Here is a 22756-nt window from a genome sequence, read left to right as displayed (position 1 = left end):
CCTCAACGTTGACAAGAATCCACTGGACCCGTGGACGCTGAGCGGGAAAACCACAGCTCAGTGAAGAGTGGAGAAAGAAGAAGAGGGCGGTCCAGTTGGCAGATTATAGACCATAAAACACTGATTTTTCAGGAATTATGCCTCTGGAGACAGAAATATGTTGTGATGCCCTTGACTGATTTAAAGTAGAAAATCCACAGCTTTTCTAGCTTGGTGGTGTCGGGGCTTAGAAGGCTAATCACATAGTATATAAAAAAAACCTGTCTGATGGTTCAGATAACCCCTTGCGGCATTTGAATTACCATAACTCACAGTGGTTTGCCTGTAGACAAAATGTGGCTTTGTGACGTCTAATAGAACTCCCTCTTCCTGGGGCTCCCTGGTCTTGCGTTGCCCCCCCATCCTGCAGCCGACAGCCGCGGTGTGTCATAATTACCGTAATGGCAGCTTTTCTTCCCAGAAAGCGCAACTTCCCAGTGTTCAGCCACATTTTGAATTTTGTCTATCAGTGAGTTACGGTAATTCAAATACCACAAGCTTTTTTTATGATATGAATTTTTAATATACCAGCATACCGGTGTATTTGATTACACAGCGTTGGGAACAGTACGTCGCAAGACACTGTTTCAGACCGGACCATTTTAAATGTAGCACTTCTAAACACACATGGTGCGACTGTGTCACTGTGAGCTGTGGTGAAGATGGAAAGGTCCAAAAAATTAAGCGACAAAGATGACAAGGTGCCGTGTCGGTTGTCTGGGATCCTTTAGGGTGACCAGACATCTCTGATTTCTGGGGACCGTCACAGTTTTGGATGACAATTTTAGCTTTCTAGGAATGAGGAAAAAAAATGTTGCGCGCAAACTACAGTCATTACGGTAGCTGCACATTATAGACACAGCAGTTTAAATATGAATAAATACAAATAAATAAATATTTTATATGTGGGATTCGGCACCCAGCATGTTTTATTTCTCTCGGGTATTATGAGCATGTAGCCTCACAGCGTGTGGTTTGCTGGGAATATGGAAGTAGAGAAGTTTTAGTCTGTTGCCAAAGTGGAGAAAATATAGGACACGCAGTTGAGAAATTGTCTTTTCAATTTCCACACACCTTTTTACTAGAGGTTTTTAATAGTGTTATTTTTTTTAATAGTGTGCTATTGAGCTACTATGACAGTGAACAACTTCCCTTATGGATGAATAAAATCTATCTAAAAGTGTTTTAATTGGTATTTAGAAGCATTCAACTGCTGAGTTCACCTTTCTGTAATGGAAATATACTTATACTATTGGATTTTATTGTATTTATTACAATATTATTATTATTATTATTTTAATTTCCATTTTAATTTTAGACCTATTTTTTGGTCTTCAAGAGTTTTTTTCTTTTTTGTTTTGCAGTTTCCCTACCCCATCTAAGTGTTTAATGTTAATTGGCATTTAGAAACACTCACATTCGTCGAAGCTTCTTGTAGGAGGTGAAGGCGCCCGGAGGAACCGACTTGATGCCGTTCTGCTCCAGACGACTGGAGGAAAAAAAAAAAAAAGAAGACAGAGAATGATTGATCGAGCGCTGCTACCATCAACAGACCTGTCTTCAGGTTTCATTGAATTACTCACACAGTATTCAGTACGCAAATGTTTTCATTGGCTAAGTGAAGAAGCAACTCCTAAGGACGAGCATCAAACAACCAAACAAACAAAATACATGTGACTCAAGTTCTTCAATTAATTTACCTCCGTGAAGTAAGTTTCGGGGAGTCTCTGAGCTTTTAGTTTCGTTAAATTCTAAAATAAACACGCAATCAAGCCAACCACTTTAGTGAGATCACATATGGAAAACAGACTCAGCCAGATCTGACTTTCAATCACTCTGATTTGTTATTTTTAAAACAACAAATAACTATATTAGTCGAAACCAGAACGGTTGAGTTTTTTTTTTTGTAACTTTTCACAAAGGAGCAAATAATAAAAAGGACACGTCTGCTCTGGCTTCGTACAGCGACCTCAAGTCTGGTGTGAATTCGTTCAACGTTTAGTAGCAAAACACCATAAAGTCCCGAGTGATACCGTCCACAGTGGTTTCCTTCTCTCCAGCAGACGTGAGTTCATAAATGAGTGCTGCAGTGGAGACAGGCACATTCAGCCTTTACTGAAGGCTGGAGCGCACATCAGAAGATCTGATGCACTGGCTGAAACATGAAGCACACGTAATGGCCTGTAAAATCTATTTATTGGATTTGTCCAAGTTACCACCCGCTGTGACAAATGATCCCGTCCCACAGCTGAATGTCAGCTACCGGCAGGAATGTGCCAAGTTTTTGGAAGTTTGTGAAGTGATAACATGTATATTTTAAAGTAACTAGAAATAAGCACATCTACTTAATTATGTCTAATCAATTCTTTAGTTATTCTGGTGGGCGACTCTGAATGTGTTGTTTTATGGCATAAGCACGGTTTATACCTCTACAGCATAGGTCTTCAACAGAGGGTCCATGACCCCTAGGGGGTAGGCGGTGGTACTGCAATCTGTTCAATCAACTAAATCTTTAGTTGATTGAACATTTTTCATATACTTTTTATGTTTTTTAAACCTTTTCCTCCACAATTTCCCCTACCTGTAACCTATGCACATAGCCTCCACTGGTTGGAGACATTTATACTTGTGCGCCCTAATGCCGACGCTGTGTCTTTTTTTTTTGCCAGTCGGGTTAATATTTGTTTCTACTTCCTGCTTCACTTTCAAAAATTGCTACTGAAACTTTCGCCAAAGTGAAGGCAGGAATATAGAGAACATGATGCGTTCCATGTTTATTGAGCCTAAACATAGATTATATAAAGATGAACAACGGAACTGCTCCTCAAAAGTGAAGCCGAAGCAAGTAGAGCGCCCCCTGGTGACTGGCTGCAGTGTAGGTCATAAGCTCCACCCCCTCCATGTTAGTGGATGGTCCAAACTAAAACACTAAAAATACACTTCAAATACTTTTTTCAAGGATGGATTCTGTCATTTTAGGTAGTTAATATAATGATGCATGTCCAGGTGTCAAGTTTTTGTATAAGTTTAATTTTAGAAACAGTAATGGCGACCACCAGTTGCCGTGCCAACCACTCCACAGAGCTGTCTTGTGGGACCATGAGAGTTGTAAAATAAATAAATAAATAAATAAAACAAGTACAGCGTATAATCCAGCAGTTTCTTGTAACAGGTGGAAGTAGAGTAGAGAGCATTGTTAATTAAACGAAAACATAAATTTGCGTCTAGACGAGTTGTGGGAGGGGCATCGACTCCAAAGTTGCAAGATGGTGCCGCCTGTATCCCTGGAAATAGTGTCAGTTTGGCCAATGCACAGAAGTGGGTCACGCATTGTCCATATTTATATACAGTCTATGATCCAAAACACTAAATTTGAAAATTGTGGACACAGAGAAGCAGCCAGAAATACAAAAGTGTAACACGATACTTCCAAGTGGACCAATCACAGCTCTTAATTAGTGACGCATAGTTACATTTCTGCAGTTGTGCATGTCAGGCTACAGCGTTAGGGTCTACGTATGTAGCTATGACGTCAAACTGATGCAGAGGTATCAACCGTGCAATACTCACATCTCAGTCATGGCCTCAGGGAGGTGGGCGGGAATGGCAGTGAGGCCCCTCCCTCGACAGTCCACAATGTTGTTGCTGCAGGAACACATGGGAGGACAGGACCCGGATGCCAAACTGCATGGCTGAACGAAGGCACTGTCGCCATGGCCTTTAAAAAAAAAAAAATGTTTCAAGTTCAACTACATCGTCCACGTTCGGAGCAAAGCGCATCGCACTGCCGGGTTCTACCTGAGCAAGAGAAGTCGCTCTTGCGCAGCTCGGCCAGGTTGAGGCCTCTCAGGGTCGGAGGAGAGCTACACTGGGTGTAGAGGCCCAACACCGGCCGCTGTCGCAGCCATGGAGACAACCAGGCCAGGTGACAGTCACAACGCAAAGAGTTAGAGTGGAGACGACTGAGAGATGGCAGGAGCAGGAAGAGACAGGGACACAGGGTCAGTCACTTACTTAGCTGGCGATTCAGTAACACAGTGGAAGGACTGGAGGCACTTACAAGGTGCGGAGCTTCGGCATGTGGTTGAAACTGGAGACTGGAATACTAGTGATGTTGTTGTTGTTCAGCGTGCTGGGAGAGAGATAAAAAAAATAATAAGATGGATGGAGGAAGAGTTAGTGAATAATAATAATAATTACAGAGCGAGCGGGATGGCACAGACCAGGGAACGGAGAAGGGTATGGTTACGAGAAGGACGAATGAGTGAGGGTGAGGATAAAAGGATGAGACAGGAAATAATTGATGGGAATAAAAATGAGGGGGAATCAAAACAAAATGGGCGAGTGGGAGAAGGAGAGGAGACGAGGAAAGAACAAAACAAGATTTCAAAAGGACTCGTGTGAGCAGAAGTAGTTTATAATTCAAAGTCTATAATAATACAGACGGCGTCTCCCATCCCCTCCAAGACACATAGTGCTGACTGCATTCATTTCTGGAAATATGCAAAAAAAAAAAAAAAAAAAAAAAAAAAAAACAGTCTAAAACCTGAAATGTTTCAACTTCTGAATACTCACAGTACTTCCAGAGATCGCAGAGCTCTAAACGCCCCCTCCTCAATGCAGCTGATGTGGTTTTTATCCAGCTGCCTGGTGGTTAAAAGGTCACAAAACAAGAAACAGATATATAGTTTATTTTTTCATACTACCACTGAATCTACATTTAATTGGCTGCTGCCTTCAAGGAGTGTCCTTGCTATGGGGTGGGGGTGCTTGGTCTGATCTAGGTGGGGGGAGGTACATGAGGATATTCACTTCACCGGTCATAATGTTGTGGCTGATCTGTGTATATTAGACACAGCTTTGCAGAACCCACGGGCAGTAGAACGTATTTATATCAAATTACATCTCATAGGAACATTTGAGACAACTGAAAAGGACAATTTGAAGATTAAATTAAGGATTTTTTTTTCTTACGGGAGCAGACTGTATCATTACCACCACTATTTGCTTTTCTTTTAACCTCTATTTTTGTTCTGCTTTCATATTGTTCTCCTCTCTCTTATTCTCTCTCTTCAACTCACAGGTTTTTGAGGTCTGTGGCGCCTCTGAACGCTCTCCTCGGAATGGCCTGGATGGCATTTTCACTTAGGTCCCTGTAAAAACGACAACAAAGAAAAAAGACAAAGAAATGATTCGACGCTCAACAGTTCAGTAAAATTCGTTGGTTGCACGTTTTGTGCTTCCCAAAACTTGCTTCCCAAAAGCAAAGCAGGTGGAAAAACTTGTTTACGCACAACAAACAAATGTTGCCGTGTTGTAAGATCATAAGAGAAAGGCTCCCCGAGTTTCTATCAAATCTCTTGCACATGTGAGACGACAATTAAACATTTCAGTCTGAAAAAGGAACTGCAGATAAAACATGTAAACCGATGCGCATTCACAGCGGCTTCTATAAATGTTGCATCAGCCTTTACCACTATCAGTCTGATCCGCACCATTACCACCTGGTTTCATACCGATCTAAACACCCGTTCCTTTTTATCTTAAAGTGGTTTTCCCTCCCGCCCTGAGAGGTCTGGAGGGCAGCAGAACAAAGCTGGAACTAGATGAACGACAGGTACCAAACCCAGATAGTACAAACAAAACTGGACAGACTAGTGTGTGCTTGTTTGTGAAGCTTTATTTTTATTAAGCTCACTTTTCTGGACCCCAACAACTTTTTGATTATTAAAACTTAAAGGTTAAAGTGAAGTTGTGATTAGGGTAAGGGCCCAGGGAATGCTTCACGTCAGTGGACATGAACGTAGAAACACGAGGTTGTTTGTTTGTGTGTGTCTAAGACAGATCCCAGGAGAGGATGTACATCATCTCTGGCTGCCCTGGGGGGCATCGGACACACTCCATTAACATCGGGGTCAAACCAGAGGCCGACAGAGGAGGAAACACCCACTTACTGAGACCTGCACTGCTGATATGGACTGTGAATGTATATTCAATTCACTCTGGAGGACAAATGAATTGAGCCACAGGACGGGTCTAGAATTGAGGCATAACATCATGACAGGACAAGTGAATACATTCACCTTCTATAAGAAACTTTTGGATCTGGTATTCATTCATGTGCATGTTACACAGGCATGAAGGTCATGGGATATTCAAAAACCCCATCAGAGGGACTTTAGGGATTAGAGCAGTGGTTTTAACTCATTTCATTTCAGCGGCCACATACAGCCCAATTTGATCTGAAGGAGACCAGTAACATAAGAGAGTATGGGTTAGGGTTAACCTCTAAATAACTCTTTGTGTTTCTCATTTGTTTTTGTGCAAAGTTTATGAAACTGTTTGATGAACTATGCTTTTGCTTTTGCAAAACATTTCATGAACGATCTGAAATTTCTTAAGACAAAAATAAAAGTAATTTTGATGCGTTGCTGTTTAGTTCTTGGCCTCAGTGTCGTGTCATGTCTCATGACTCTGACTTCATGGACAAACTGAGAATAGGTGCCAGTTTTATTGAAAAAACGAAGTTAATATCTTATGTGTAATCACAACCTTGCAAATTCACCCCAATGGGCCAGACTGAAACTTCTGTTTATGTTTGACACCTCTGGACTAGAGTCTACTGAATAAATCCTCGTCATTATGGGCAAAACACACAGACGTTCCTATTAGAACCCCAACTCCTGACCAGTCTGCTAGAATTTAACTAGTTCAGCTTTGTTTTCTTTGGATGTATCATTCAACATTTAGTCACTGTCAAACTAGAGCTAGTTTAGGAAGTAAAGCTGATGTTCTTTGTTATAGATAATGTGCCAGTTGCTCCGGCTCTATAGTCAATCTGTGTTCTCATTTTCATTCTGTTAGCTTATAACTCTGTTTTCATCAAAGCCTTGGTGGTAAAGGTCTTCTCCTATGAAGTTAAAACAAAGGATGAGTCCCAGAGAAGTCTAAGTCTGACTAAAATAAAATACCCCATGAAGCCAAAACACAATATAAAGTACTTTCAAAAGGTCTGTCCTCATATCTGAGGTATCACTCTGTAGCTGAAGCATAAAGTTGAGCAGTGTCTCAGACACGAACCAGCGAAGGAGGCGATGAGGGATATACAGAGTGACAGGACGGCCGAACGGAGGAAGGGATGACGGATAGAGGGTGAAAAAAAGTGTTGGGTGGTACGAGACATGGAGAGTGGTACAGGGAAAAACAAGAACATAAATTACAGGGTAAACAAAGTCCGGTGGTTCAGTGTTTGAAACAACAGACCCAAAGGTGTACGGTTTAATAAATGAATGACATTTTGAGAAACTAGCAAACAAATAGAAATGGGTGGAAAAAGGATAAGTCAGGGACAGGATGAGAGCCAGAGGGAGAGAGAGGTATTGCCACCAACAAGACTACGCAAATATATAGAGCAGAAGACAGGGATGCAGACGTAATAGAAAGCGACAGCAGTGGAGGGAGATGGAGTCCAGTCGTACGCGGAGTTTTTCTGCTTCGTTTCAGAGACGGCTCAAGGTCAGTGAACCAGACGAACTCTTTGTTTTTGTCTATGTGCCCCACTCTGCTCACTTCCAGTAAAGCTTTATACCCACTAAGGAATATGTGAGAGAGAAAGACGTAAAGTATCGAGGCACTGAATAAAAAAACATCAGAGATAGTTAGACAAAAAGGTTGTTATACGTTCAATAAAGAAAAAGTGATTTAAAAATTTGAAATCTGTATTCCAATAAACCAGACTGAGCTTTCTCATAAAACACAAATTCAAATGTTCAGTTTGACTCTTGAATCTACAGTTTCATGGACCATTAAACAAAAGCCATGAAGAGACCGAACCGGTCTTGTTGCTTCCTGGCTATTTAGGTTATGTTTTCTTTTTTTACATGTGAAAAATGAAACACACTCTTTCTCTCTATATGTCTTTAGGAACTATTTTTTCCGTCCCTATACAATTACAAAAACTTGCCTAAAAAGGTAATTTCCTTCCACTCTGCAGCCTGTAGCCATCGTCGTGGTTGGAATTGGTGGATGCGGTGCACAACATACATGAATAAATAAAAGATGAATAATAAATAACTGAATTTTGATAAATGCACTTCTAAACCATAACCTGGTAAAAATATATCGAGGACCCGCCACAATGTCCTCACTTCACACAAACGTCCTAACGCCGATAGTGTGAAACTAAAAACTAGTCCTCAGAACGAAAGCTTTACCAGAACACACACACACACACACACATACAGGTTTGTATGGCTACCTTTGTGAGGACATTTGTGGACATCGTGCATTCCCTTGCCCCTTACCCTAATCCTAACCATCTCAGCCATAGTCAGCATAAAAATGGACGGTGAAGTGAAGCTAAAGCAAGTGGAGCTCCCCCTGGTGGATGGAGGCTGCAATATAGGTCATAAGCTCCACCTCCTCCACGTTAGTGGATGGGAATTGTGCTAAAATGCACATCTCACATTAATTTTTAAAGATGGTTTCAGTCATTCTATCATTTAGGTAGTTAATATGATGTTGATTCCATTTTTTTTAAGAAGTTTCATTTTAGGTAATTATTTGACGCTATAGAAACAGGATGTGACATAATGGCGACCGCCAGTTGCCATGTCAATCGGTCCGTAAAAAACTACTCCAGTGTATAGTCCAACATTTCCTTGTAACTGGTGGAGGTAAAGCAGATCCTACGGTTAATTAAACAAAACACAAGTGAGTGTGGAGGAAGTGTCATCATCGCGACTCTGTTGTCGGATTGTACTGCACAGACTCTGGCTCCAAACTCACAAGATGACGTTCACATATCTACGGTAAAACCGCATCGGTCTGACCAGTGTAAGGATTTGGGGACACATTGTCCATATTCATAATTTTACCCTTTATTAACGCTCCGGGTCAGTATTTAAGGGAATTGGATACTGTATACTACTGTGCTTTGTGTTTTATTACTGGTTGCAGCTACAATGTACATCACTGTTCCTTATATGCACTCACACATCCTTGTATGCTCGTAGACTCTCTCACTGGCTGACTTTTATTTATAAATCTATTCTTGGCCTGCCTGCATATTTGTGTCTACACATGTATGGAAAGCTCTCAGGACATCATACAGATCTTGTTCTATGTTCAAGTGGATCCTGTGACTGCACTCTGTATTCATGTAACCCCACTCTTGTTTTTCTGTATTGCGTGTCCGTATTTAATTTGTGTTTTGTGTGTTTGCTGAAACCGTTCTGTTTTCTAATACAGTCTATGATTGCAACCATACGTCTAACCCTTACACTGACCCTAATCATAACCTAATTGCAAACTTTACCCTGGAGGTAAAAAGCCTGGGAAAGAAGTGAGGACCGGCTTGAATGTCCTTACTCTGCACAAATGTCTTCGCTCTGATGGTGTAAAACTAAAAACTGGCCCTCAGATAATAGCTACAGAAGAACACACACAGACACACACACAGTATTAAAGATGTTTTCCCATCAGGTTGTCAAGATATCCGTTGCCAGGACACAAGGAGGCTGGATATGATGTTTAAACACAGACTGGTCACAGCTGGACGTGTGTGTGTGTGTGCATTGTGTGTGTGTGTGTGTGTGTGTGTGTGTGTGTGTGTGTGTGTGTGGACCGTACGTGGTCTCTTAATATTAGCTCTGTCTCCTGCCATTGCTTCTATTCACTTTCTGATCCGTTCTGTCATCTGTGGTGTCCGTCCTCTGGGCCGTGCCCCCCAGCTCCTCTTCATCCCCTCATTGTTCTGTCGTCTCTCCTGTCGTTTCAATATCCTCCTCCTCCCTCCTCCCTCCATCCCTCCATTCCTCCGTGAGAAAGGTAAACTTTCCCACAAGTTTTCCTGCTCGTTGTCTTCTCATCACCTCCTCGTCCATTCCTCTCCTCAGGTCAAACACGGGTTAGTTTTAGTTAAAGTCTAAGAGGCCTTCAGACCGTGGTGGTATTTCCCTTTAGGCACATTTGAAAGTTGCTTATTTATTTTGCTCCTTTCTTCTGATTATCAAAAAGAAGGCGAGGGGTGAGAATATCAAGCTCAACATAACTACAACTGACTAATTAGCTAAAATTATGTTCAAATTTAGCAACGGAAGGAGAATGAATAAGCAGCTCCAGGACTAGTGCATTCAGAGTCTATTTTTTTCTACAAACACACTAAACCAATATCAAAGAACTACCGACAATGAGGGCCGACAGTGAAGGCACCTCATATATCACCTGTGACTGGGTCACACCTTAAAGGAAATAACAAGGAAATAACTCTTCTTTAAATACAGGAAAGAGCAAACAAGGAAGCTAGGATGAGCAACAAACCATCATGAAGAGCAGTAATATGTTTAACCCTTTATTATTCCGCTGGGTCGTATATGGGACAGCAGCAGCTTTTTGAACCAATCAGAGCTCTGTGCATGAGATGAGTTTGAGTAAATGCTGCATGCGGTATGTCATTGTTGTGATTCTGACTTCTGTGATAGAAACGTCAGAGTCTTGGCTTTAAAAAGAGACCAAGACCACCAGCTCCAAAATGTTCATAAATCGCATTCAGTTAACTTTCTAAGTCGGTTTTGTGTGTCAGGCTGCATCCTGCTGGGGATGTCTGCTGTCAGTGTCGTTGCTATGGGGTGGGGGAACGTGGTTTAGTCTGGTCTAGGTAGCTGCTACATGTCAAAGTAGCATTCACACAAATACCAGGTCCAAAAGTTCCAGCAGAACATTGAATTGTGACAAGATGGTTTAAATGTTATTTACTTCTCCTGCAAGTGGTCATAATGTTACGGCTGATCGGTGTAAGTGGGACACTCTCCTTAATCGTTTGGTGACAATTAAAAGTAGCTACTTTAATGCCCCGTGGAAAACAGGAGACTTTAAAACTGATTTTAACTAAAAACACATGAAAACGTCAAGACAAATAGCTTCTTGTGGTTTTCATGAGATATTTAACAGGTTGATGGCGCTGTTCCCAGCTCTAATCTGAATAAAATAGATCATCTGGTAAAATAGTTGCACGCTACTGAAAACACACTTTCTTGCATGCACACACACACACACACACACACACACACACACACCATCATCCAGACAGGTCCGCAGACGGGGTCAAGGAAATCGCACAGTTAATATTTTATTGTCATAGTCTCTCCTCAACCTCACACGCAGGAACAAACACATGACGTAAACCTAAACAAGTCAATGAGATACTGACAAACAAACAGAGGAGGTAACAAATGAGATTAGACAATGAAAGAACACACTCCTGGGAAAAGACAAAAGAAGAAAATTGACGGCGAGACCCGACGGAGCGAGAAAAGAAAAGCAAGTTAAAAACAGATGTGGAGCACGAAAAGGAATAAACAAATGGCTCGAAGCGGGATCAGAATGCAGACGAATGTGGTCGACCAGGAAACCACGGTTTGAGAAGATGAACCTAAAATGACCTGCGAGCAACACACACACGCACATATACACACACACACACAAACACACACACACACACACACACACACACACTGGGAATCTGAGGCAGCGCACACACACGAGACACAAAGACTGAGGGATTCGACAAACTGTCAAAATATGTCTGAATCTCTAAACTGTGGTGCATATCCTAAGGGATTTTGGGGGGAAAGATGAAGGACAAGAGACAAATAAATTAGAATAGAAGGAGTAGAAATCAAATTTACATGTTTCAACAACCCAATTGTAAGACCTTTTTCTGTTGTTGTTGTTTTTAAAGTCTGTAAAATCGATCTTTCAGTACCAAACTTGTCTGGCCACGACACAACAGAAACCTCTCAAATAACTAATGCAGTGTTGCACACTTGTCTACTCTAGATACACAACTTAAATACGTCTTAAACAATCCTCAATTGCCAATAAATTCAAGTTGTCCAGTGCAGTACAACTCATTTGTGTGGATATCATTGCTCCCATCCTCTGGTCCAGTGAGGGGAGAATCTTAATACTGTAAATTAAACTGTTTCCCATCAACAGCAGCATCGATTCTTCCTTTTTTTTTTAACATGGCAATGTCCCAAAAAGAGAGCGAGCTGCAAACTTTTCAAAGCCAGTGTTTAGGCTGTATCTTTCGCTCATCTGTCACAAAAGGCTAACATTCATTCATTTTCTGTAACCACTCGTGCTCTGGAGGGTCACGCGGTGGCTGGAGCCTACACCAGTCATCATTGGGTGGGGTACACACTGGACATGTCTCCAGTGTATCGCAGGGCTAACACATACCGCTTTCACATTGAAACTAGCAGGTAAACAATTCCTATGGTAAATACCTCCTGTTTATCAGGTCTTTTTTTTTTTAATGCTTTCAGTTTGTTCATGACGTTACGAATAGACAGGTCAAACACCTACTCTTTCAAAAGTGTGGTGACATTTGAATAAATAACTGTGTCCCAAGCAGTGCCCGATATCTGCTGCCGAATCTCCTCTTCTCCACAGATGCAGAACAGTTTGCGGATCTCACGGTCTTGCCAGTGCACTACCATAATCGATAACAACGTGTGCCATATTGCTATATAAGCTGCATATAAACACAGCTGCATAGCCGCATTCCCTGACTGGTGCAATATCCTGAACATGATGTAGGACTAATTCACCTATGCACTTCCATTAATCGTTTACATGCACGTGAAAAAAATTGCCTTGCCTTAATCGGACTATAACTGGAGAACTTAAGTACATGTAAACACGTTACTCTGGCTAAAATCTGAGTTCTCTTCATCAGATTAAGACACCCAGATAATGCAACTGGAATTCGGGATCAGGAAGACTGATCGTATGGGAGTGGACCAAAGCTTTGCTCAATTTTTGAGCTGCTGCCCAGCTGAGTATATAAAATCCTGAGTTGATTGGTTGAAATGCTGGGTCGACCCTTTCACACTGCGTGGAGCTACAGAGAGACACTAACACCTACGGCCAGTTTGAATCACCAGTTAACCTAATGAGCAAGCCTTTGCTCTTCTCTGGAGGATATGCAACCTCTACACAGAAAAGTCTCAGTCAACTGATGGATTTATATCCCTTCTTGCTGTGAGGTATCAGCGCTAACCAAAAGGCTAACATCTCATTTTCTACTACCTCTTATCCTTAATAGAGTCGTGGGGGTTGCTGGAGCTTATCCCAGCTGTTATCGTGTGAGAGATGGGGTACACCCTGGACAGATTGCTAAATCTATCGCAGGGCTAACACAGAGACAAACAACCAATGTCACTCACGTGTAAGGTCAGTTTAGGGTCACTAATCAGTCTAACGTGCATCAGAAAGGCCCGAGCTGGACTCGAACCCGGACCTTCTCGCTGGGAGGCATCAGTGCTAACCAAGCCACTGTGCCTCCCCAAAAGGCTAGCATACAGTATTCAAACACACTGATAACATTAAAATAGTGTGTGCTATAATCCAAATGACATGGCATGTTTCCAGACTGAAAAAGATAACTACATCTTACAATCCTTATTTTGAAGATGACGCCAAAAAAATCTTATATTCCGCAACTGTGAACACAACAAAGCAACCTATCTCCAACTTTAATGTTATCAGATATGTTTACCTCTATCTGGAAATCATATTCAATTACAGTCGTGTGCATCAAAGCACGGAGGAGGTTCATTTTATATTGTAAGGGAGATGTTAACATTTCTAAAGACACAAAATTGGGAGAAATGTGTGTGAACAGAAAAGCAGAACCACAAAAATAATTTCTTTTCGTGAATTGTTGGGTCCGTAATAGGTCATGTGATGCTTCAGTGAAAGAACCGGCACAGGCACAGAATATATTTAATTCAGTCACTCAATCAGTCTGGGAGCTTGAAAGCAGCTGAAAGTGAGGAGAAATGTTCAGACGGTTAAAATCCAGCAGGTGACAAAGAGAAGGGGATTTACGGAGAATAACAGAGAGAAAGTCGTGTTGTTTCTAAAGTCACCACACGTTCATTACTTTCGATTTTTTTCTTTGCGCCGGCCACAGAGCTGCAGACAGAGAACTCACACGGACAAAGAGAAAAATAACTACATACGCAGCACACGCATGAACGGGGAAACGCACCAGACACACGTGGTAAATATTAGCTTCACGCCACATCCATCCAGAAGGAACATGGCTGCACCCCTTTAATTTAACACACACACACACACACAATGAACACACGGATAAATGAACATGACCCAACCTCTGGAAAAGTTCATGACCCGATGGCTTGGAGCGGGCTGTAACCATGGCAACCAAGGAGGCAATGAAAGGACTCACACGATCCACTCAGAACATATGGCGTTTAAAGAATTTACACCGACTGACCCCAACATTATGACCACTGACAGGACAAGTGAATGACATTTAAACCATCTTGTGACAATTTACTGTTATGCTGGGAAACTTTTGGGCCTGACATTCATTTTCGTGTTTATTACTTAGAGATGTAGCCCCCAACTAGACCAGACCAGACACCAAATAAGCTAGACATTTCAAAACTAGTGTTACTAAAAACGAGTACATTTCTAGAGCAGTTTACTCAGTAGATCCCATTAGATCCCAAACTGGATCTGTAGGACCTGTGGGGTGATCCACAGAGGAGCCTCCCCCCATCCCATAGGACCCAAAGATCCCGCCTCAGAAGGCCCAAGTCTATTCTCCTATGAGTCTGTTTTGGAGGCACAAGGGAGACCTACACAATATTAGGAAGGCGGTCATAATGCTATGCCTGATCAGTTTAAATGTGGATGCTCGTGTCCATCTCCACTGAGATAAGTCGCTTGCGCTCCTTCCCATCGTGCTTTTCCACCGCCCTCAGCGCGTCGGCTTTACTTTGGACGGACTTGACAGAACAACCACACGCAGATCACATCAGCGAGGCAGAAAAATAACAGCGGAGCAGGTTTTTGTAGAGGGAGTGATGGTGTCTGCGCGCACCGCAGATCTTATTATCCAGTCTGAAGTTGTTACCACACACAGCGGGGCGCACCCCGCAGTCCCGGCTGTGAGAAAACTAAAATTCTGGGAAAAAATCCTCGTCGTGTGGGTTCTGCGACGACAGATTTGAACCCTGCAGGTAACGTAAATATAGAGATGCATGCATGTGCAAATGGACTGAACACACACACCCAGGAATCTGCTGTTGGCTGGACACTTTTAATGCAAGTCTCCTTTATAGTCGAGCCTTTAGTTTAGACTGGAATCACTGCATTAGACGTAACCACTGAATTAGATGTATAAAAATAACATGAAAGGGTCACAAGCTCTGCAGAATTGGAATTTTTGGATTTATTCTATAGTTCAGTCTCAGCACCCTGAACAGAAGCGAATCCAGGCAAAAAATTTGTTTAACACTGATACAGAAACTACTATTGTCCAGATTGTCTTGTTTTCCCCTTGTAGTAGTGTGTTAGTAGTAGTGGTGTTGCACAAAACAACAGTGGTAGTCACCATGTGTATTTTGGTGACAAGTTGACTAAATAAATGTTAATATTTCAACAATTAGATTATGCACACTCTTCCAGCCTCCTACCACAGCCAACTAGTTGACTGACACTTTCTGTCTGCACTAAAACTGGCACAACTGCTCTTCTAATGTGAAGCCAAAGCAAGTAGATCTCCCCCATGTGACTGGAGGCTGCAGTATAATCTCCACCTCCTCCATGTTAGTGGATAATATAATGTTGATGCATGTATAGTGTGTGATCACAACATAGAATCCAACATTTCCTTGTAACTATTGAAGGTGGAGCAGAGAGCTGTATTAATTAAATGAAAACACAAGTGAGTCTAGAGCCTGGATGTCCAATTTGCGGTGTGCGGGTCAACCTTGGCCAAACCAATTATATTTGGCCTGCACCTTGCCCACTGTATAAAATTGTTTCCCACCATCAGCGCTCGGAATGTGCGCTCCCTGGCTTCGCTTACTCTCACTGGTTACTATTCATTGGTGCAGTTTCACTCCTGATCAGAGAATAACACTGTGATACGTTGATGGTAGGGTGGCGCTGTTGAGCTCCTGCCAGCTCAAATCCTGTGAGGTGAAGAAGACCAGGCAGCGAGTGAGAGGATGAAGATGGGACGTGATTATAGTTTAACCAAGGTCTATTCCACCACAGTGTATGTTGTATGACTAAAGTCTATATGATTAATGGGGGGAAAGTTTTGTTACTTTGTTTATTGCACTAGTAAGTACGATACTGATTTAATCCAAGGCATGTTTTGTCCTGTTTATTGCACTAGTAGTTACAGTAGTAGTAGCTAGTGATTTCATTTTGGGCATGTTATTTTCCCATGTTACTCTGCCTATACACTAAATGTCTTTGTATTTGAGGCCTAGTAATGTTCCATGTGTGTCTTCAATTATTTTTCTTATTTAAAGAAGCCAGGTGGATGTTTAGTAATTTTTTCAACATAAAAGTGAAGCACAATAACCAGTGTCATACATTTTCAAAAATTAGTGATAGTGTTTATTTTAACAGGCATGCTATATGTGGACCCACATTTAAACTACTGCAACCCTCCCCCCGGACTCAATTTTGGCTCTCCACTGGGAGGAATTTGGGCACCCCTGGTCTAGAGGAAGTGTGGTCGGGTCATTGATTTCACGGCTCTGCATGGCTCCACTCTTGAATAGCATCAGTTTGGCCGATGCAAGGAAGTGGGGATGCGTTGTCCATATTTATATACAGTCTATGTTCTCTCCCCCACAGTTAAGACTAGACTAGCAGCATTCAGTTAGCTATTTAGTGTTACCATTAACCGTCATTATCTGCTCCTTAGGAAAGTCAGACACATTCATCAGCCTGCCCCCCGCATAAAGGGCGAGGAGGTTCAGGGGGCGGCTAGCTTCAAGTTCCTTGGTGACCTCACCTGGACTACACACATCTCTCCCCAGGTGAGCAAAGCCCAACAAAGGCTGTATTTCCTGGGGAAGCCAGGCTACGCCCACCTCCCTCAGCGCCTCCTCTTTGAGGGAACATCCTGACCTACTGCTGCACTGTGTGAGAACAGGAAGGACCTGCAGCGAGCGGTGAGGGCGGCAGAGCGGACCACTGGCTCACCACCGGCGCTCCTCAGAGACCGACTCCAGAAGACAGCCAGTCACATTTCTAGGGACCACACCCACCCGTGGATATAAACTGTTCACCACACTGCCTTCTGGGAAAGGATACAGAGTCATCAAATCCACAGCTACTGGAATAAAAAGCAACTACTTCTACCTTGAAGCTGTTAAATCCCTTACACCTAGACGCTGTTACAATGCTGCTATGCTATGATATATGTGCCCGTACTTTTCTATAGCAGTGCCATTTTAATTCACAGCTTTTATTAATTATATTCACATGTGCACTCCCTGTGCTCTTTCTTGTACATATTGCATATCATGTTGTGTGTTGCTGCTGCAGCTTTTATTTTTACTGCTGCAGAGCTGTGTATGGATGCTTTTACCAGATAATGATCTTATTCTTATTTTAAATCATGCATGTGCAGAGTGGTTTTAGCCTTCACAGAGAGGTCTCCTACTGTTACTGAAAAATGCCACAACTGCTGCTTAAAGTTTTACAACTCTGCCGCCTCTTGAGAAGCTGCTCCGGACAATAGTCTCAGCTAGGGCTGGGCAGTATACCGGTTCATACCAAATACCCGTATATATTCTCATTATGATATGAATTTTTAATATTCCGCCATACCAGTGTATTTGATAACACTTTTCAGTCTTGGTGCGTCACTGCGAGGCGAAGTGAAGGTGAAGCAGTCCTAGAAAAGGAGCCGTGTCTGTTTTTTTTTGGCTTCAGATAATCCGACATCCTACTAACAACTATTCAACTGCTGTTGGGGTTAAGTTGCAAGTTATAGTACTTTTTATGCTGGGCTCTTGAGTAGTGAGACACACGTATTTCAGCAAGTTCACACATATTTCTCACGCTGAGAAGGGATAAAAGTCGCAGCACATTAGTAACATAAACTGTAAATAACAGAGATTAGTGATGTATGAATAGAAGAGGCGACCACGACCTATCAGCCAATCAGAAAACAGTATTTCTCGTCGCTAGGTGAAATGGCTGCACAGTAACCATGCCTTCCACAAATGGTTTAAAGGCATTTGTCCTTTATTGGAGTAATATACTGATGAATTATCTTCAACTATACTTCACTCTTGCAAAATATTAAAAAATGTCATGGGGTGGGTATTGGCAATGAGCTTTACGATATGATACGTATCACGATACTTGAGCCACGATACCATACATTATTGTGATATTATGGTATTGTGATATATTGCAATATTTTACACTGTAACTGAGAAATTTTAAATGCAGCTTAAAATACAAATTGTGTATATGTACATCAGATGACAATATTTTCAATGGATTTTTTATTATTATTTTTTCATTTTTTATTTTGTATTTGTGCTTTGGGATTTATGATTCCTTTAAGCCAAAGGTGCACAGTGACACATGTGAAAGAAAAAACACACAAATGCACAGAAAGGATTATAACAAACTGCAGAATGTAAGATTTAGAATACAAATTTATACTAAATTTGTATGCACTAATAAACTATTTCACATAATATTTTTGTTTCTAAATTGTATCTTACATCTTATTCTACCTCTGATGTATTGATTTAAGTTTTATTCGTCATGTTAACTCCATGCAGTGCCGTTTTATTTTCTCCTATCTCTTATCTTATATGCTTTCTTACTATTCTATTTTTAATGGTGCACCTACAAATGATCATGTCTGCCAGTCACGCACAGAAATACATCACATTTCCTTCTGATCGATGCAAATCTGTGTAATTAGCACGTGAAAAAATCTAATAACGTTAACACAGAGAGACGCCTGCGGACAATTACAGCAGACAAATGCAAATACGGGCAATTATCACACGGGTGCAGGTGTATTTCTCCAACGTGTCCTTTCTGTCTCCTCGTATATTAGTCGGGTAAACGAGGAGGTCACGCTCCGGTTAGCCTCTAAACAGCCGCGGCCCGGCAGCTGCCATCGCCGCCTCTGTTAGCTTCACACCGTTAATTAGCTGCACTCAGATGCCAATCATCTGCTCTAATGAGGACAGCTCCGCCATCCTCCCTAATGAGAGGAACTCATGAAGTGTCTGACGGGAAAGTTAACTGCAAGGACACGCACAAAGAGGCTCTAATTAAAACAGACACACGCCTGTTTTATTGTTGACTATATTTCTATTTTGACTATTTGCTTACTATCAGCTGCTTTTAATTCACTCAGATTTAATTGTTTATCTTGCATCTCTACGCCTCTACAAGTCACATGTACGCTGTAATTTGATTGTACACTCATCAGGCAAAACATTATGACTGCCTTCCTAATATTGTGTAGGTCTGCCTTGTGCCTCCAAAACTGTGTGTCCTGTGAATGTTGTTAGTGGGGGCCTTTGGGTCCTATGAGTAGAGGCGAGGGTCCTCCGTGGATCATCCCACAGATACTTGATCAGTTGGGATCTAGTGAATTTGGAGGTCAGGTCAACACCTTCAACACCCTTCTATTCTTCTTCTTCTTTTTTAGTTGTTCCTAAAGTGTTTTTGTGTGTCCGTGACGGGCATTCTGCTGGGGATGTCTGCTGCCGTCAAGGAGTGTTATTGCTATGGGGTGGGCTGGTCTGGTCTTGGTTGGTGCTAAATGTTTAAGTAACATCCACACGAATGAATACCAGGTCCAAAAGTTTCCCAGCAGAACACTGACTTGTTGATATTTACTTCTTCTGTCAGTGGTCATAATGTTGTGGCCTTACTGGTGTAGATTGGGCACTTATTTGCAGAATTCAAGAGCGGTAGACAACATTTATGTAAAATATTTATGATATAGAAGCATCTGAGAAACCCAACTGAAATCCTTGACCATGAAACCTTTGTTTATATTGAATCCAACCGTATTGTTGCTCGTCTTTTAGGAACTGGGGATGTTTTACAGAATCAAACGTCTCTTTTTAAATTGGTGATTTGTGTAAATTTGTGTTTTGGTTATGCCGAGGTTTTTCATTTGCAATATTGAAAGTAGGGGTCGACTAGTCAGTTTGTCGGCTTCAAGCATTCATCAGTTGAGAAATGTACTATCTATTATTTTAGTCTTTTAGTCTCAGTTGTATTTATATTATTTAAATTAATATTTGATTTAACTTGCATGTCTCCAAATACCGATATCGGCACTGATATCGGATAAAACATTAACTGTACCCATCTCGACATGTCAGTCCTGAAACAAGTACTAAGTACCAAATAAGTACCACTGCAATGCATCTGAAAAAGCATCCGCTAACACTGGCAGAGGAACGGTCCAAATCCTGTGGCCATCAGTCAGTAACAACTTCATCAAATGTCCGAGAAAAAGAGGCTGCACATCAACTATTTGATAAAGTCCTTTAGCTTCAGGGCCAAATACCTGCTACTCTATCCCATCTAACAACTCTCTGTAGAGTACTATTACATGCCACTGATGGTGCTGAGGTGCTGCCTGTTTTTATACAGGCTATACATATCTGCACAGTATGCAGCACATGTTCATAGCATACTGTATCTATTCAGGTCAACAATTTAGATTACATTACTTTCTACTGTGTTTTAATTAGTGATGTCGAATTGTGGCACTGAATCCAGGTCTCTTCACGCATCCATGAGTCACAGTCGACAGCATCCGAATCGACTGGCTAGCCACGCAGTTCACCTCCAGGTCAAGGTGTGTGTTTGCGTGTGTGTGAAGCGTCTAGCTACACTCCCATAATTCTTTGGCTCCCCTGGGCTAAAGGGAGGTGCTGGGAAGGGGCACCTCGGTACACGAATGTTCACATTCAGAAGGCCTCTGGGTATCATCAGGACGCACAAAAGAATGTTACTGGGTGTGGAGTGAACGCCGCGCATGTCCACGTACAGACAACAAAAGGCCGGACAGAGAGAGAAATGAGAGGCATCAATGAAGGAGGAGGGGGGAAATCGTGGGCCATCGTGAAATGAAATCCAAATCTCCCTGCAGTGATTTAGAAACACAAATGAAGCTTCAGTGCAGTGTTGCTTTTTCACGATGTGATTGATGCCGAGTGTGAATGCTTCTAAACAGACTGTAGCTGCAACTCAATCGACGCCTACAAAGCCTGAGGTGGACTGGATGATGAAAGGGAAGAGGAGGGAAGTCAATTTGTTTTAATCAGAGTTTTTTTGTTTTGTTTTTTCCACTTGGGCCGGATCAGGTAACACATGACTGAGCTCCTAACGAGCTTCACATAAACTCCAGTAGAGTGACTTTTTGTGGACACTTTTTTGGCCCGTTTAGGTCCTTTTTCTCCCAGACTCAGATTAGTCTTTATTGTTAACTGTGTCTTAATGGTTTATTTTGTATTTTAAATGGACATTATGTCTATTATAATACATGCATGTGTTCTCATCATATATATGCACCTTTTCTTAATCCTAAAACTATTTCTGAATAAACAAATAAGCCCATAAAGTTGGGATATTTTTATTTATTATCATTATTATTATTATTTTTACCTCTTCTCGTGAAATTGTGACAATATAATTTATAGCCTGAACAATATTCATAGCCTGTTACCTATTACTGGGTCGATTTTGCACTTTTTGCTATTTGCACTTCAGATTAGATGACAAACCGCATTTTGTTGTGTATGTACCCGGACCATGACAACGGGAAGAGGAACGTTCTCCAAGCTCCTGACACGCACAGATTTGGAGAGAAGCTGCACTCGTAATGCGCCACATGCCTTAGTGTCCTTGAGCAAGGCGCTGGACCTCTGTGGCTGTAACGCTTTGAGCACCAATAGGTAGAAAAGCACTATATAAAAGCAAGATCATTTACGAGTAGACAATAGTTTCAATTACTGAGCTAATGGATGCTAACAAACGAATGCTAACATGGGAGAACCTGACAGCAGACGTCTCAATACTGACGTAACGAAATAATCTCCTGATCAAACTCCACTTCCCAAAAGTAATTTTGCTGCACCCTGCACCAGTTAAGGTAAAAAACGATAGGATCCTTTTCTTCTTCTCGAATACAAGTAATTTGAACAAACTATCTGTTCGAAATAAGTATTTATAAAAACAAACACACACAAAAAAAAGGTAATTGTGCCTTTATGAATACTGTATTCTGGTTCACCTCCACCCCTAACGCACACAAACAGAAAACAGCAGAAAAATATGGTTGTGTGTGTGTGTGTGTGTGTGTGTGTGTGTATGTGTGTGTGTGTGTGTGTGTGTGTTTCCCAGGGACATGAGCCTTTATAGAGTCCATCAACACAGCGGGAGGAAAAGAAATCACTCCTGCAGGAGGAAGCGCTAATGGCTCTGCACCGTGAGTGTGTCACTGTGTGTGTGTGTGTGTGTGTGTGTGTGTGTGTGTGTGTGTGTGTGTGTGTGTGTGTGTGTGTGTGTTGATTGATTGAACATGCCAAGTCCATCTCAGCGTCCCCTGATGGGAGCCAGAGTGTGAAATTGCCAAAACAGCAAACAGCAAATAATCAGGACAGACACGCGCATCCACAAACAAAGACGCACACTTTCACACACAATCCATCACTCCCGTGCTCTCGCACTCACACAGAGAAACACACACGGAGACACGTCCACCTGTTCATCTCCACCTCCTGTTTCCCTGCAATTACTGCTATTTTCATGGCTGTTATCCACCTCACCCCGAGTAAAGAGCGTCTCTTTGCGGCTGCTGCACATTTTTCTG

General features: G+C 41.9%; 1 protein-coding gene across 1 annotated transcript in view; it reads right to left on the bottom strand.

Moving 5' to 3' along the window:
• Positions 1–22756, bottom strand: part of slit1b (slit homolog 1b (Drosophila)) — an 88655-nt gene that overhangs the window by 45798 nt on the left and 20101 nt on the right. Inside the window, exons 5-10 of the mRNA XM_047577250.1 lie at positions 5121–5192; positions 4615–4686; positions 4100–4171; positions 3838–4001; positions 3610–3757; positions 1457–1528 (exon numbers count right to left, since the gene is read on the bottom strand). Of these exons, the coding sequence (XP_047433206.1) occupies positions 1457–1528; positions 3610–3757; positions 3838–4001; positions 4100–4171; positions 4615–4686; positions 5121–5192 (600 nt within the window). The remainder of the gene's footprint in view (positions 1–1456; positions 1529–3609; positions 3758–3837; positions 4002–4099; positions 4172–4614; positions 4687–5120; positions 5193–22756) is intronic.

Source organism: Mugil cephalus, chromosome 2, assembly GCF_022458985.1.
Source record: "Mugil cephalus isolate CIBA_MC_2020 chromosome 2, CIBA_Mcephalus_1.1, whole genome shotgun sequence".
NCBI lineage: Eukaryota > Metazoa > Chordata > Actinopteri > Mugiliformes > Mugilidae > Mugil > Mugil cephalus.
This window is presented reverse-complemented; position numbering and strand designations above follow the sequence as displayed.